Here is a 14,728-nt window from a genome sequence, read left to right as displayed (position 1 = left end):
GAGATGAAAGACTTGAGTACTTAGTGGTGAGGTGAAAAAGCTGCAATATCACCTGTTATCACATACTACAGTATTAATTGGCCCTGTACCCTAGAAACCGCCCATGAATGATACGAAAAAATGCTGAAATGATACTGTGTCAAAGCCCAGGGCAGTGATACTGATAAAATATAGAGTTTAACCATGTCCAGTATCAGCCCCCGTAGCTGTCCACTCTGCTCTGGTATCGTGCCCGTGAAACAACCAATCAGAGAACAGCACACGAGTGCTTAGTGCCGAGTGCTTCTCCAGTCACCAAAAAACCCAAACTTGATTAATGGAACTTTAATTGTCAGACATTGATAAGATAAGACTGTTGATAAAATATTATTGTTCAAATATTTTTTCAATTGTTGTGTTTACACTGTTTAGATATAATACATGTAATAAACTGAACATTTTCTGGAAACAAAATGGTTTTTTGATTAAATAGTACGTGATAATAAGCTCATGATTAAATAGTATGTGATAATAAGATCATCACATGGTTTGTCTGGTATCAGACCTTCGGTCTCGGGCTGATACTGACACTTGGGGGCATGATACTGTAATTGTGATAACCTATAATTATGTTGCATACAGCTCCTAAGGTCATAGTTGCGTAGTATCCAGGGACTGTTATGCTATGTTGTGATGTATTATTGATTGTTATTGCCCTCACTTTAATTGCATTCTTTGGCATTTCGGATGGAATTGACTTCGTAAGTTGACTTAAGATCTGCTATATGATATCAGAATTATTGCATTTCCACTAGTTCAGTTCAAATAATGGTTTTGAGTGCAGGAAGCTCTTTCTCTTTCTTTCTTTCTTTGCATAACTACTTTTTTACCGTTGAATAAACCAACAACAGGCTTCTCTCTTTCAACTGCAGGGAGTGAAGGGTCAAGTTGAGGTGGTCTGTTAGCACCTGCCTATTAAGCTGAGGGTGTGTGTGCAGTGTAGTGTGGGTTAGAGTCTATGTGTGACACGCAAAGAGAGAGCGAGAGAGAAAGAGAGAGAGAGAGAGAGATATTCCCTCCCCTTGTTCCTTCCCAAGCTTGACTTCCAGCTGCTGTCGCATTCCTCTACACGTCGCAATTGGCCGAGGCTGCCTGTTTTCTTTTTTGTTGTTGTTGTTGTGACTTTAGATGGATACTTGCACCGTGTGCCCATGTGTGTCAGTCAGTGTGTGTGCATGATGAACGGTCTTTCACAGATTACCCATACTGCACTGGGAATATCAAGGAAAGGATCATAATCACACTTTTTGGGAGGTTTTTTTTTTTTAGGTTGATGTGGTGAAATTTGGACCTTAGAGTAGCTGCATGATGACAGAAGTTGCCTGTGCACCTTTAATTATGGTAAGTACACTTTAAATTAGAGTAATATACAGAATGTCTACTTTTTCCCATCCTCTTTTAAGTATTTACAGCTCAGGAATTTACAACGTTTGCACCCCAAGTTGAGTGTTTAATGTTTAACTGAAATTACACAACTTTGAACAAGTGGAATGCATCATGAGCTATATGTATACAACATCAATCTGGTAAAACGTAAAAAAAGCATGATGTCTTAGGGGAAGCGATGCCACATAAGCACATTAAAAGGGTAGGATTCACTTGGGCCCGTGTATTTTATTAACTCAAAAATATTCTGATACTTTGTTGTAAAGTCTGATTACGCTCTGTTTAGCTTGGCTCTATGAAACTCCTTGAAGGTCAAATTCATTTGAGCATAAAAATATATTTAATTTGCATTTGATGTGCATTGTAAAAAGCTTTTCCTCTCTATGGAAGGACATCAGTGACAAGCAACTTCCGGCTCATGTACGCCCCCATCTTTTTAGTATAGAGTACTACAAATCATCCACAAATGTATCTTCTGAATGCCTTATAGTTGCATTTTACTTTACGTAGTCATTTATATGCTTCAGAGAAGCAGAGATGCAAATGCTGAGGTTCTCATTGGGAGTGACCAGGATGGATAGGATCAGGAATGAGTACATCAGAGGGACATTACATGAAAGCAGTACTGCAAGCGCCTCAGAGTATAACATTTCTTTTTATTATATTGTCCGATTTGCAAGAATTATGTCGTCACACTTAGATTAAAGACACAGACTGCGTAAAGTCATGGTGGATATTAATAATTCTGCAACAATGTATTTATTGGCAACATGGCTACAAACAAAAACTGGCAGGCAGCGTGATCCAATTCAGTGAGTGCACTCATTGTAGGTTTATGTCCTGTAATTCATCGGGAAATTTGCAAATTCAGACATTTTTACTCAAGAAAATGTTAAAAACGATTGGAATCATCAGCATGTTCGAAACCGTTTGGGTTTCTCTCTGTAAATTCATTCATTCAGTCATTCATTCATTTTCTACCGCTTTTTCCTCATGATGGTCGCGGGGGGCTGGAGCCTATCCCAGGGCGCCAGCCAATCACAGGGCACATATAGACAAACAACCATTCACACTCACATTCATACCTACGGACAATTTGGAGTCGCCATGTTTTTGGAATGTGGGAGGAAACCGGAGTACCCGGAGAAAACCCACGCATGCACAGGGAGAACATGCAAACTCCACACAAAGCTGGCCGAGGGTGGAATTGAACTTGGGTCTCCTAGCTGTGAGGCCTGTGTGCTAACCACTTGATCGCTGTGCAGCCATCTTGGAAGTTTTAAATTAAATTAAATTAAGTACCCGGAGACAACCCATGGCCGAGGGTGGAATTGAACCCTGGACTCCTAGCTGTGAGGTCTGCACGCTAACCACTCGACTGCCGTGCCGCCTTCTCTCTGTAAATGACACAGGAATGTATCAACATAATATTTACACTGCAGGTTTACTGTTCCAAAACAATGACCTGAATGCTAGGTTAATGTTAAAACCATTATACCAAACAGTGAAACCATCTGCTATGTTTACCCAACATGCAGACTTATCTGTGATGTTACTGTTGGTTTTATACCAAAGGTATGAAAGTCTGCCTTTACTGACTGGCTTAATAATGCATGAAGCTGGGAAGTCAAAAGAAAAGTATGCAGAGTAGCAGTTATCGTCAAAAACAATAGAACAGATGAATACCAGATGCTTGGTAATAGAATTTCAAGTGTTGCTGTTCTTTGCATTTTCAATATATCCTTTTCCTTCCTGCTTATCTTTCTGCATTCTCTCGCCAGGCCAGCACTCACATGTGAACTATGTGAAAGATTTGGGTTCGAGATACCAATTCTTCATCCTTTCTCACCTATCTCTTAAGCCCACATCTAAGCTCCCCCCCAGCCTGGAAATCTAAACATGACTTAATCCTGTGTATATAGGATTTAATATGATGGCGTACACCAAGGGTCTCAAACACATGGCCCGCGGGCCAAACGTGGCCCGCAGGACACTAGTTTGAGGCCCTCGCCTTGATATGAAAGTTTAATGTTAGTGCGGCCTGTGCAAGTTTGATATGGATGCTGTATGGTAGGGGACTCAAACACATGGCCCGCGGGCCAAATGTGGCCCGCAGGACACTAGTTTGAGGCCCCCCGCCTTGATATGAAAGTTTAATGTTAGCGCAGCCCACGCAAGTTTGATATGGATGCTGTATGGTATCATGTACCCAGAAAAAATTATTACGTTTGATTAATGTTCATGTTAAAGGTTAAATAACTGTTAATAGTTATCCTCCCTATCCGTGTGGAAGTGGTATTTTTTTGACTATTTAAGTTTAAAGGAAATAACTTGAAGGCTACCGTTTAGGTCGCTAGCTCTCTAGTTTGCGAGTTAGCATGTGTCTCAAGACCCTCCAGTTGCGCAATATGTTGTAAATAAAAAGAGTATAAATGTGACTATAGTCGTGTTTTGTCATGTCTACAGGGCTCTAATAATGCTTTGTTCATTTTAATCTGAAAAAATAATTTGTCTACCCACCAACTATATGTGGTTTCTTAAGTTTTTATTATTTGCTGTTTTATTATTATTATTATATTTATTTATTTATTACTGATTGATTGATTTTCTTTATTCTTGATTTGTTTATTTATTTTTCATCTTATTTTGTGTAGAAAAATTTGAGAACAGTGGAATGTTTTATTAGAGCTGGAACCAAAATTGGAAAATTGGAACCAAAGCAAAGTTTTTTAATTTTTTTAGTTTTTAATAAATGCGTTTTTTTTTTTTTTGGAAAACCTTTTAGTTTCACCCAGACCCGAGCTCCAGTGGCCCCCAAGTAAATTGAGTTTGAGACCCCTGGCGTACACCCTAGTTAGAAACTATTAAAAGAGATTTCCTCTTGTGAGTCAGCTGCCACAACAATGGACTTTCTTTCCTGTGAGGATACCGTGTTGTGGGTCGGAGGTTAGAAGATTCTTTATCGACTTGGGGGGGGGGGGCAATGCCGGTGGACGTTTTTAGAGGGGATTCGAGGTCAGGTTGTGTTTTCACCAAAAACACACACACAGAGAAAGACACAAACATGCATCCGTGCTTGGTATTAGCCTTTTGTACGCTGAACTAATTGCAGCTTTGTTGAGTGCACAGATGACAAGCCAGTTTTGCACTATAGGAGTCACTGGGAGATGGACTCCATATTAAATAGCGTCTGTGATACAATGATGGCTTTGTCAGGTGGGAGGAGGAGGAGAGGGTGATGCAGGAATGTAAGGGGTGGAAACGCCTGTGAGAGGCAGAGGGAACGAAGAAAGGCCATGAGGAACAAAACACCAGAGTTCATAGTATACAGTAAATAACATAGGGGTGTCCAGAGTGTGGCTCTGGGACCATTTGCAGCACAAAGCTTGTTCATTCATTCATTCATTTTCTACCGCTTATCCTCACGAGGATCGCGGGGGTGCTGGAGCCTATCCCAGCTGTCTTCGGGCGTGAGGCGGGGTACACTCTGGACTGGTCGCCAGCCAATCACAGGGCACATATAGACAAACAACCATTCACACTCACATTCATACCTATGGACAATTTGGAGTCACCAATTAACCTAGCATGTTTTTGGAATGTGGGAGGAAACCGGAGTACCCGGAGAGAACTCCACACAGAGTTGGCCAAGGGTGGAATTGAACCCTTGTCTCGTAGCTGTGAGGTCTGCGCACTAACCACTACACCGCCGTGCCACCCGCAAAGCTTGTTATCAATCCAAAAAAAACGCAAAAATGAAGTGCAACTTGGGTGCAACCATATGCCCTGGTTAGTGTATTTTTTTTGGTTCTGTGCCTCGGTTTGTGTACATTTCCCAGATAGCGTCTCGTCATGTTGTGTACCATCTCCATTGCCCGTGTACGACTTTAGTCTTCTTTGCTTACAAACACAGTTACGCCACAAGTCTTTACTTTCCTTATTGATCACAAAATAACCCAAAGAAAGTTGCAATTGCTAGCGTTTAGCCGTCTTTGTCAACAATCATAACCGTGACGAATGGTTTATTTGTTTGAATCGTAACACTAGAAATGATAAAACCAATTGAAAAAGTGTCTTGTGTTAACATTTTTGGATGTCTGGAACAGATTAATTGGATTTGTATTATTTCTTATGGGAAACATGTATTTAGTTAGAGTACGTCTTGGTTTGAGTCGACCATCTGGAGCGGGTTAATTCAACACTAAGCGAGGTTCCACTGTATATACAACTTCTAAGCGTAGCAGCCCATATCAAAATGGTTCCCGCATCCTTTTGGTTGGAAAAGCCTGTGCCCCACTTGGCACCGATGCAAGTGGACTGTAACAGCTTGATTTGCAGGCAAAATTGAAACAGTTGGACAGGGTTCATGCTTCACACAACAAGATAAATGAAGAAATATAGCTATATATACGTATATAAAAACGTAACTTCTCTCTGCACACGTTGCTTCTAGGGTTGAACATATTAGCATTGCTATGTTGGATTAGCCTTTTTAGAAAATGAAACATATCAAAATGCAGCCCCTGATGGACACTCTAATTTAGAGTATATTGTTGACATTAATCGACTCCAAATTGTCCATAGGTATGAATGTGAGTGTGAATGGTTGTTTGTCTTTTAAAATTAGGATGTCTGATATTGGCCTTTTTGCCAAAAATGATATGCCGATATTGTTCAACTCTGTATCAGCTGATACCGATATGTGTAACATGACATATCTCCTGATGATTTATCTCCTGTGGTGGAATGAACACAGCATTTTTTAAACATTGGTTTTCATGATCAGAAAAAATTTGATACCGATATCAACTGATTTTTATCATGATAATTACTTGTATTTATTGTACATTCCTAATAAAGATATTCAGAAGGACCTTGGTTAGCATCATTAAATTGTTCCAGAACCAAAACATACACAATTTTTCCTGTAAGAAAACATTTAAATCCAATTAATTTGTTCTTGAAACCCTAAAATTAATTTTCTATAGTGTGACAATTATAATTTTACATGCAACAAACAACCGAACAAAAGACCTTTGTTGACAAAGACGGCAAAGACGAAATTTCTCACCTTCTTCATCAAAATCCTGACACTGTGGGTTACTTTGCAGCCGTAATCCAATAAAAAAAAGTGGTGTAACTGTGCCAGTTACCCAAGAACTACATAGTCAAGCGCTGATTACATCATAAACGTGGCATAGCGATAAGGGAGAATGACTTCCGGTTCATCTACCTCTAGGTTTGAGATCATGGAACGTAACAAGATGCCAGAAGTGCATGCAATTTGAATCTGGATACGGGTCAACACACTACAGCTGCTTTGACTCAAGCACACCACAGCAAGGCTTTAGACTTGTCTGCACCTGCCCAGAGTGGGGTTCACCTGGTGCAAGAAAAAAAAGAAATGAAGGCTGGAGGGAAGAGGGGAAGGAGGTAGGAACAAAAGAAGAAAGAACAAAAGTCTCCTTTAAGATTCCTATTGTGTGGTTGTCCAGCATCCATGATGCCAGGATGCAGTGTTGTGCTTTGTGATAAACACTGGAATGTACTGCCAGTTATCTTTTTTCAACATCTAGAGCTGATGCGTGGCTTTATTTGATGTTTTGATGGCCGCCAACGGTGTCTGTTTTCATGTGTGTGGAAAGAAAAGAGGCAAAGAGGCAATGAGGGTGTGAAAGCAGCACAGGAAAACAACACCAGAGAGGAAGTTGGGGATGAATTCGGGGAAGTCGTGCGGAGCCGACTTTGATTTTGAGTTTCCGACGCTGGTGGGGATCAGGCAAGATGGTGGAAATAATGTTGGATTACACGGTGGAAGGGAACCAAAAGAGGAAGATGGTACAACTCAATGGATTAATACATTTCAGATAAAGTCCTTAACCAAAATCTGAGCGGCCATTTGTGGCCCACATCTGTTGATTTATTGGCCTATAAAACACTCCAAAAAAGTATTCAAAACACAACAGCAAAATTGGAAAAATCTGCAGTAATTTTACAAGAAAAATAAATAAATAAATAAATAAAAATGTAATTCTGTTAATATAAAAATATTAACAGAAAAATAATAATATTATGAGAAAAAACAAATAAAGTTGTAGTTTTTTTATTTAGGTTGAGAAAAAGTTATAATATTATTTAAATAAAGTCAAGAAAAAAATACAAGTAAAAAGTTTAAATTGTAGGAAAAAAATCAACAGCAGAAATACTAAAAACCACTATAATGGAGGAAAAAAGGAGAAAAAAAAATTTTTGTGACAATAAACTTGTAATATAATGAGGAAAAATAACTTGAAAATTGTGAAATATTTATGGACAAAAAATATGAGAAAAATCAAATGATTTTAATAGCACTATGTTGAAATATTAAAGAAAAAAATGATATTATGACAAACAAACAAACAAAAATAAATAAAGTTGTAATAAAAAGTTAGCCCAATAGACATCCACACACACTCCCTTACCGTGTTGCTGAAAGAGTTGTGTATTCATGGAACATTTCTACTGGCAGTGTGTATGTTTATGTGTGTGTTTATTCCCCGTCTGTGTTATTTTCCCCTTGGAACACTTTCACTCAAAAAAAGCTTCTCTCATGTGCCAGCTGGGCATGCAAAGCACAGCTGTTTTGCACAATGTGTAGCTATATATATATATATATATAAATATGTATATATAGATACGTATACATACACGCTTATTCATAAACATGCAGTAGTTGTTTTTTATGTATGTAAAATCATTACACACCAGCATAGTGTGTGGCTTGTCTGACCCCTGACCTTCTCTTTGTATTTATTTGCAGGACTCTGACATGATGTCACAACCGGAGTCAGATCAGATGCCTCCAGCTGAACCTAAGGTGAATAAGTACAGATAATGCATGCACTTTCAAAATCCACACAGTGTCCAAATGTCATTATTTGGCATCTACAAATAATGACATGACTAATGAACACATGACTAATATCATTTCTAGGCTATAAATGTTCTTCACTTGTTCACCAAATATCCCCATTTTGTGTCGAAATGTCTTTATTTTGTGTCCAAATGTCCTCACCGTCTGTCAAAATGTTCTCATTTTGTGTACTTTGCTTCTGAATGTCCTTACTTTGCGTCCCGATGTCCTTACAGTGTCCACATGTCCTCATTTTCTGTCCATAAATGTCTTCAATTTGTAACTAAATGGCTCCACAGTATCTTAATGCCCTTACTTTGTGTCTAATTGTTCTCACATTTGTGTCAAAATGGCCTAAATGGATATTGTAATGTCATAATTTGTGTCTGAATGTCCAAATTTTATGTCTGTATTTTCTCAAAGCATCCAAATATCCTTAATCTGCGCCAAAATTACCATGCTTTGTTTCCATATGTCCTTATTGACGATCTTTAAATGTCCCCACAGTATCCAAATGTCCTCACATGTGTGTCAAAATATCATAACTGGATATTCTAATATCATATTTTGTGTCAAAATGCCCTTATTTTGTGTTTGCATGTCCTCAAAGTGTCCAAATATTCCTAATTTGTGTCTAAATGTCCTTATTTTGGGCCTGTATGTCCTCAGAATGTCCAAATGTGCATCATTTGTGCCTTAGTTCCCTTACTATGTTTTTATATGACCTCACAGTGTCCACATGTCCTTATTTGCTATCTATAAATGTCCACACAGTGTGCAAATGTCTTTACTTTTTTATAGTGACCATTTAGTCCATATGTACTTAATTCTATTTGTAATATAGATTAATACACTGCACAATATATGCTATCCATGTTCTGTTTATCTTACTTTTGCAATTGTGATTGTTTGTACGTAGTCCGGATCTCTGGACCTGATTGACACAGGGAAGGGTCTGAAGGTCCAAACAGCCAAACCTCATCTGGTCAGTCTGGGCAGCGGGAGGCTGAGTGTGGCAATAACCTTGCTGCCACTGAAAGAAGGTACTTATATACGGTATATTGCTGGATTTGACTCTACTGATCCAGCCTGCTTCAAATTGAGCTGCTCTGGTTGTGGATGAGTCATCCTGTTGGAAGAACCTTTAAAAAAAGGATGTCATTTTGGTCTTTGGGTCAAAAGTTTTTTGGAACAGCTGTGAGCTACAATGAGTCACATCCACGCTATTATTATTCTGAGTGTTTTTCATCATCTCTTAACTCTTAACTTTCATTTTCTACATTTGTATAGCTGACTTTTACAATACATACCAACACTTTTATTCCCCTCCCGATTTAAGTAGCAGCTTGGTACTGTCTTACACTCAAGTGAGGAATCCCAACAATGTGAGGAAGAGATATGGAAAACTCTCTTACCCACATTCCGACTGAAAAAGAATAGGAAACTATAAAAAAGGGTTGAGGTTTTTTAATTCCTGAAGCATGTTCACCTCATATTGCAGGGATACACAAACAATAATTTAAAAAAATATTAATTAATCCAATAATTTATACATATTTAAGTAATTTATTATTAGTATAATATGTACTTTTTTCCTGCATCACTGCACAAGCTATAAAGCATTTTTTTGTACTTTGCTGATATTTTCATTTGTGTTTCTTTCAACACACGATATCCTAAATTTATTTTATCTACATATTTACAACATGCTAGCAATGCTAACATTAGCATACTAACACCCAGCATAATAGTGTCTACTTATAAATACGTCTGAAAATGCTGCTATGATAATGTTAGCATGCTAAAAATGCTAACATGCCAATGTTAAAAAAACTTCTAGTTTTCGTGCTAAGTGTTCATATAAATGTCTACCCATGAAAACAGCTTAAGAGGCTATAAACGTTACTATGACAATATTAGCATGGTAGCAATGCTGACAGTAGAATGCTAACACCTATCATGATAGTGGAAAGTGTTTATATGCACCTACCCATGAAGATAGCAAAAAGTACTAGTATGCCAATGTTACCATGCTAGCAACACTAATATCCTAAAGTTAGCATGCTAACACCTAGCATGATAGTGGAAAGTGTTTATATACGTCTACCCATGAAGATAGCAAAAAGTACTAGTATGCCAATGTTACCATGCTAGCTACACTGATATGCTAAAGTTAGCATGCTAACACCTAGCATGATAATGGAAAGTGTTTATATGCGTCTACCCATGAAGATAGCATAAAGTACTAGTATGCCAATGTTACCATACTAGCAACACTAACATGCTAAAGTTAGCATGCTAACACCTAGCATGATAGTGGAAAGTGTTTATATGCATCTATCCATGAAGCTAGCAAAAAGTACTAGTATGCCAATGCTATCATGCTTGCAACACAAATATGCTAAAGTTAGCATGCTAACATCTAGCATGATAGTGGAAAGTGTTTATATGCGTCTACCCATGAAGATAGCAAAAAGTACTAGTATGCCAATGTTACCATGCTAGCAACACTAATATGCTAAAGTTAGCATGCTAACACCTAGCATGATAATGGAAAGTGTTTATATGCGTCTACCCATGAAGATAGCAAAAAGTACTAGTATGCCAATGTTACGATGCTAGCAACACTAATATGCTAAAGTTAGCATGGTAACACCTAGCATGATAGTGGAAAGTGTTTATATGCGTCTAACAAATAATGATACATTGTAACACGTGTAATTCTTGCAGGGGTGACCCGCATTGGACGGGAAGATGCCCCCATTCCTCAAGATATCACCATCCAGGGGTCTGGAATCGAGGCGGAACACTGCCTTATCTTCAATGAAGGTCATTCCATTACCATGACTCTCTTCTCATTCTTATGTAGTCCTCAAATATTTGTTAAAACAGTTCTAAACAAGCTGCACGGTGGGTGTGTGGTTAGCGCACAGACCTCACTGCTAGGAGACCCGAGTTTGATTCCACCCTCGGGCATCTCTGTGTGGAGTTTGCATATTCTCCCCGTGCATGCGTGGGTTTTCTCCGGGTAATCCGGTTTCCTCCCACATTCCAAAAACATGCTAGGTTAATTAGCGACTCCAAATTGTCCATAGGTATGAATGTGAGTGTGAATGGTTGTTTGTCTATATGTGCCCTGTAATTGGTTGGCGACCAGTACAGGGTGTACCCAGCCTCTCGCCCAAAGACAGCTGGGATAGGCTGAGTATAAGCCCCCACGTAAGTATAAGCGGCAGAAAACAAATGAACGAATGAATGAGTTCTAAACAATGCATTGGACCATTCAGACAAATCTGATCTATGCTCAATATACATGCAGTTGAAAGACATTTAAAAGGTTTATTGAAATTTTGGTATATGTATTTTAACTGTCATTCTCTTCAGGAGGGGTAGTGACTCTGGACCCCTGTGGTCACCTCTGTAGTCTGGATGGAGTGCAGGTCACTGTGCCCACACCACTCACACAGGGTAAGTTTGAGTTCCATAATAGGTTTAGATATATTGCCACCTACTGGGCAATCATGCACATAGCTGGGAAATGCGGTTAATTTGCATGTGGCTATGATTTCTATGTCCATGTTAGTGTGTGTGTGTGTGTGTATTAGTAAGGATATTCTCAAGTATACCGATTACCTAATTTGTGTGTGCGACTCTGGATTGGCGTAATTCATAATGACTTGGAAGTAACGCATACAATGACTCACAAGTTCCAGCAACTGCAGAGCATATGTAACAAGTCAGGGAGCGCTCTTTTCTTTGCGGGTACTTTGCTGTTTTGTTTTAATGGTGAACATTTTTTTGGGGTTACATATTAACGGGCGTCGAACATTCAAATATTGACACTGTTTTGCAAGAAGCAGACAACTTTTTGTTGAGTGGACCGAGTTAAACACACACACACACACACACACACACACAGTAGATAGTCTGGAGATATTTAGGAAGTGATTTGTTCCGTGACTTGGATCAGCTTCACTCCCACCCAATTGAAACAGTAAAAATAGAAATGTGCTCAATCCCTAACAGTAAATCAGCATGCAAAAACCACACAAATGTGATACATGTAGCATTTAAGCACATGCATTCATTTTAATAGATTAGCATGCACCCACTCCTAGCTTCAGGTTTTCCTGATTCGGTCTGACGTCTGTTACAATCGAAGAAAAAATAAAAAAGATACTCAGACAAAGGGAGGCTTCTTGGGGGCGTGGCTGTTTTAAAAGCGTCAAGGCAATCATGGAGCGTACCAACTACAAACTTGTCTTGTATTGTTCTCATATGAGTGTACATGGTCATATTTTTTCTTTACATGTATTTACATGTCACCACCATAAAACGAACACGTCAACGTTTTTTCCCGAAGGCGTTTCTCAGTCAAATCCTACTGGCGCACCCCTTTTTTATGTGTAAGTTGGTACGGTCCAAAGCTGAATGTAAATCAGTGAAGTTTCTTCATCACACGGACTCGGTGAAGGGAGGCATAATGGATGAGTGAGCAAGGCATTTAAATTCTAACAAAATCCAGCAAGAGTGAAGATATATTGTGTGTGCTTTGTCGTGTATTTTTGCGCATTTTTTGCTGGGAGAATCCAAATCAAGCAGTTTTTCATCTGTCGTCACTGAATGGGACTCAAAAGGTTAGTTTATTAGCTAATAGCTATTAGCTTGTAATGTTACATTTATGTAGCGTACATTAGATTTACCTGTTGTGTTATGCTGTTTCACCTACTCAATATCATATGTTTAGTGCAAAAATGATGCATTTCTTGAAATTAAGTGATGGCTAATAACGGCTGTCTGGCTTTTAAACACACACGCTCATTTTATGTCAATATTTCTGTAAATTATTACCACCGGCTGACCTTTTTTGTCATGAATAGACTGCAAGAAGTGAGGTTCGCTCACCATCTGATGTTATTGATTTTCTTTAAAAAAGAAGGGGATGGGGGTTGCTTTTGTAGATGATTGGCTGCAATTGAATTTTATTGTAATGGTCCCATCTGTCTGCATAGGTCAGGGCTCTCCAATTGGCGGCCCGCGGGTCAAATTTGGCACATGAATTAAACTTATAACTAATGAAAACACATAACTTTATCTTTAAATGTAAATGACTTTTTAAATCCTGTTTAAAATCATCAAAATCCTTTGATTTTTGCAGTATTCAGTAAGTTTGCAAGTTCATGTGCAAGTGTGTGTCAGAGAGACGTACTCACCCCAGGCTGTGATGACTTTTAGGTTACCTGATACCTGAAAACAGAACCCAGTTCATTGTCCTTAGTGTTATTGTGCTCAAAAGTCTCCCCCTCCCCCCTTTTTTTTTTGCAAAATTCAGTGTTATCTTTCTATTGAGCCTATCTGCTAGACCTGTGTATCCCCTGCTTGATGCTTGGATGAGATTTATCTCTTTAGAGTGTGTTTGTGTGAATGACTGACCTAATCGACACTAACCCCCTTGAGAAAGACCAGTCTGTTGTTTTATGATGTTACTGCAAGACCGTGTGCCCCGAGAGGGTTCATTTGTGGGTTTTTTTGTCCAATTTACACTCCCAATGGGATCCCAGTGGCGTGTGTATGAATTAACACATTCACATTGAGTTAATTCAGTCCTGTGTCGCAACCTGAGTCCGCCATATTTTAGGAAGGCATCCAAAAACATGCATAAATCACGGCCCTCTTTTATTATGCTGCACTTTTGTCTGTAATTAAATTGGACTACAAGTATACAAAGGCGCATAGAGGGCCACACTGAAATAAAACAGTAAAATTATTATAATAAGTCTTAGTATTACAAGGCAAGAGTCTGGGTTCAGCATGTGCTGCTTTGCTCTAGAGACCTGCCCTATATTAATCGGGTATTATTATGAAATATATATCAATTATTTATCAACACTTTTAGATATTGAGGGAAGAAACGCAATAAAACAGGGTATTTTGACCATTATTAGAGCCCTCTAGACATGAACTAACACCCCTATAGTCACCTTTACATGTTACCTTTTATTACCTTTTACTCATATTACCCAATATAGTTGATATAATGAGAGTAAATTAGACATAAGACTAATAGAGCTGAGTGGGGGGGCGGACAGGAATTTACATTGGTGGTTCACAGTTTTGTTTTAGCTTGGTTTGAGTTACGACCGCAACAATAGCTCATGTCTAATCTAAATATTAACAGAAAAAAAAATAATATTTTGAGAAAAAAACAAATAAAGTTGTAGTTTTTTGACAATTAGATTGCGAAAAAATGTATAATATTATATAAATAAAGTCGGAATTTCAAGAAGAAAAAAATACAAGTAAAAAGTTTAAATTGTAGGAAAAAATCAACAGCAGAAATACTAAAAACAACTATAATGGAGGAAAAAAGGAGAAAAAAAATCATCAATAACCTTGGAATATAATGAGGAA

At 38.4% G+C, this 14,728-nt stretch overlaps 1 protein-coding gene across 2 annotated transcripts in view; it reads left to right on the top strand.

The window, feature by feature from the left end:
* The first annotated feature begins 1,103 nt into the window (after positions 1-1,103).
* Positions 1,104-14,728, top strand: part of phldb2b (pleckstrin homology-like domain, family B, member 2b) — a 38,414-nt gene continuing 24,789 nt past the window's right edge. The window contains exons 1-5 of one of the 2 annotated variants that reach the window (XM_058059904.2): positions 1,104-1,380; positions 8,225-8,281; positions 9,237-9,360; positions 11,048-11,146; positions 11,702-11,785. In XM_058059904.2, the coding sequence (XP_057915887.2) occupies positions 1,345-1,380; positions 8,225-8,281; positions 9,237-9,360; positions 11,048-11,146; positions 11,702-11,785 (400 nt within the window). In that variant the 5' untranslated portion in view covers positions 1,104-1,344. The remainder of the gene's footprint in view (positions 1,381-8,224; positions 8,282-9,236; positions 9,361-11,047; positions 11,147-11,701; positions 11,786-14,728) is intronic. The other variant, XM_058059906.2, reaches the window with a different exon arrangement.

The sequence above is a fragment of the Doryrhamphus excisus genome, linkage group LG7 (assembly GCF_037039965.1).
Source record: "Doryrhamphus excisus strain RoL-2023G ecotype Guam linkage group LG7, RoL_Dexc_Guam_v1.1, whole genome shotgun sequence".
Lineage (NCBI taxonomy): Eukaryota > Metazoa > Chordata > Actinopteri > Syngnathiformes > Syngnathidae > Doryrhamphus > Doryrhamphus excisus.
This window is presented reverse-complemented; position numbering and strand designations above follow the sequence as displayed.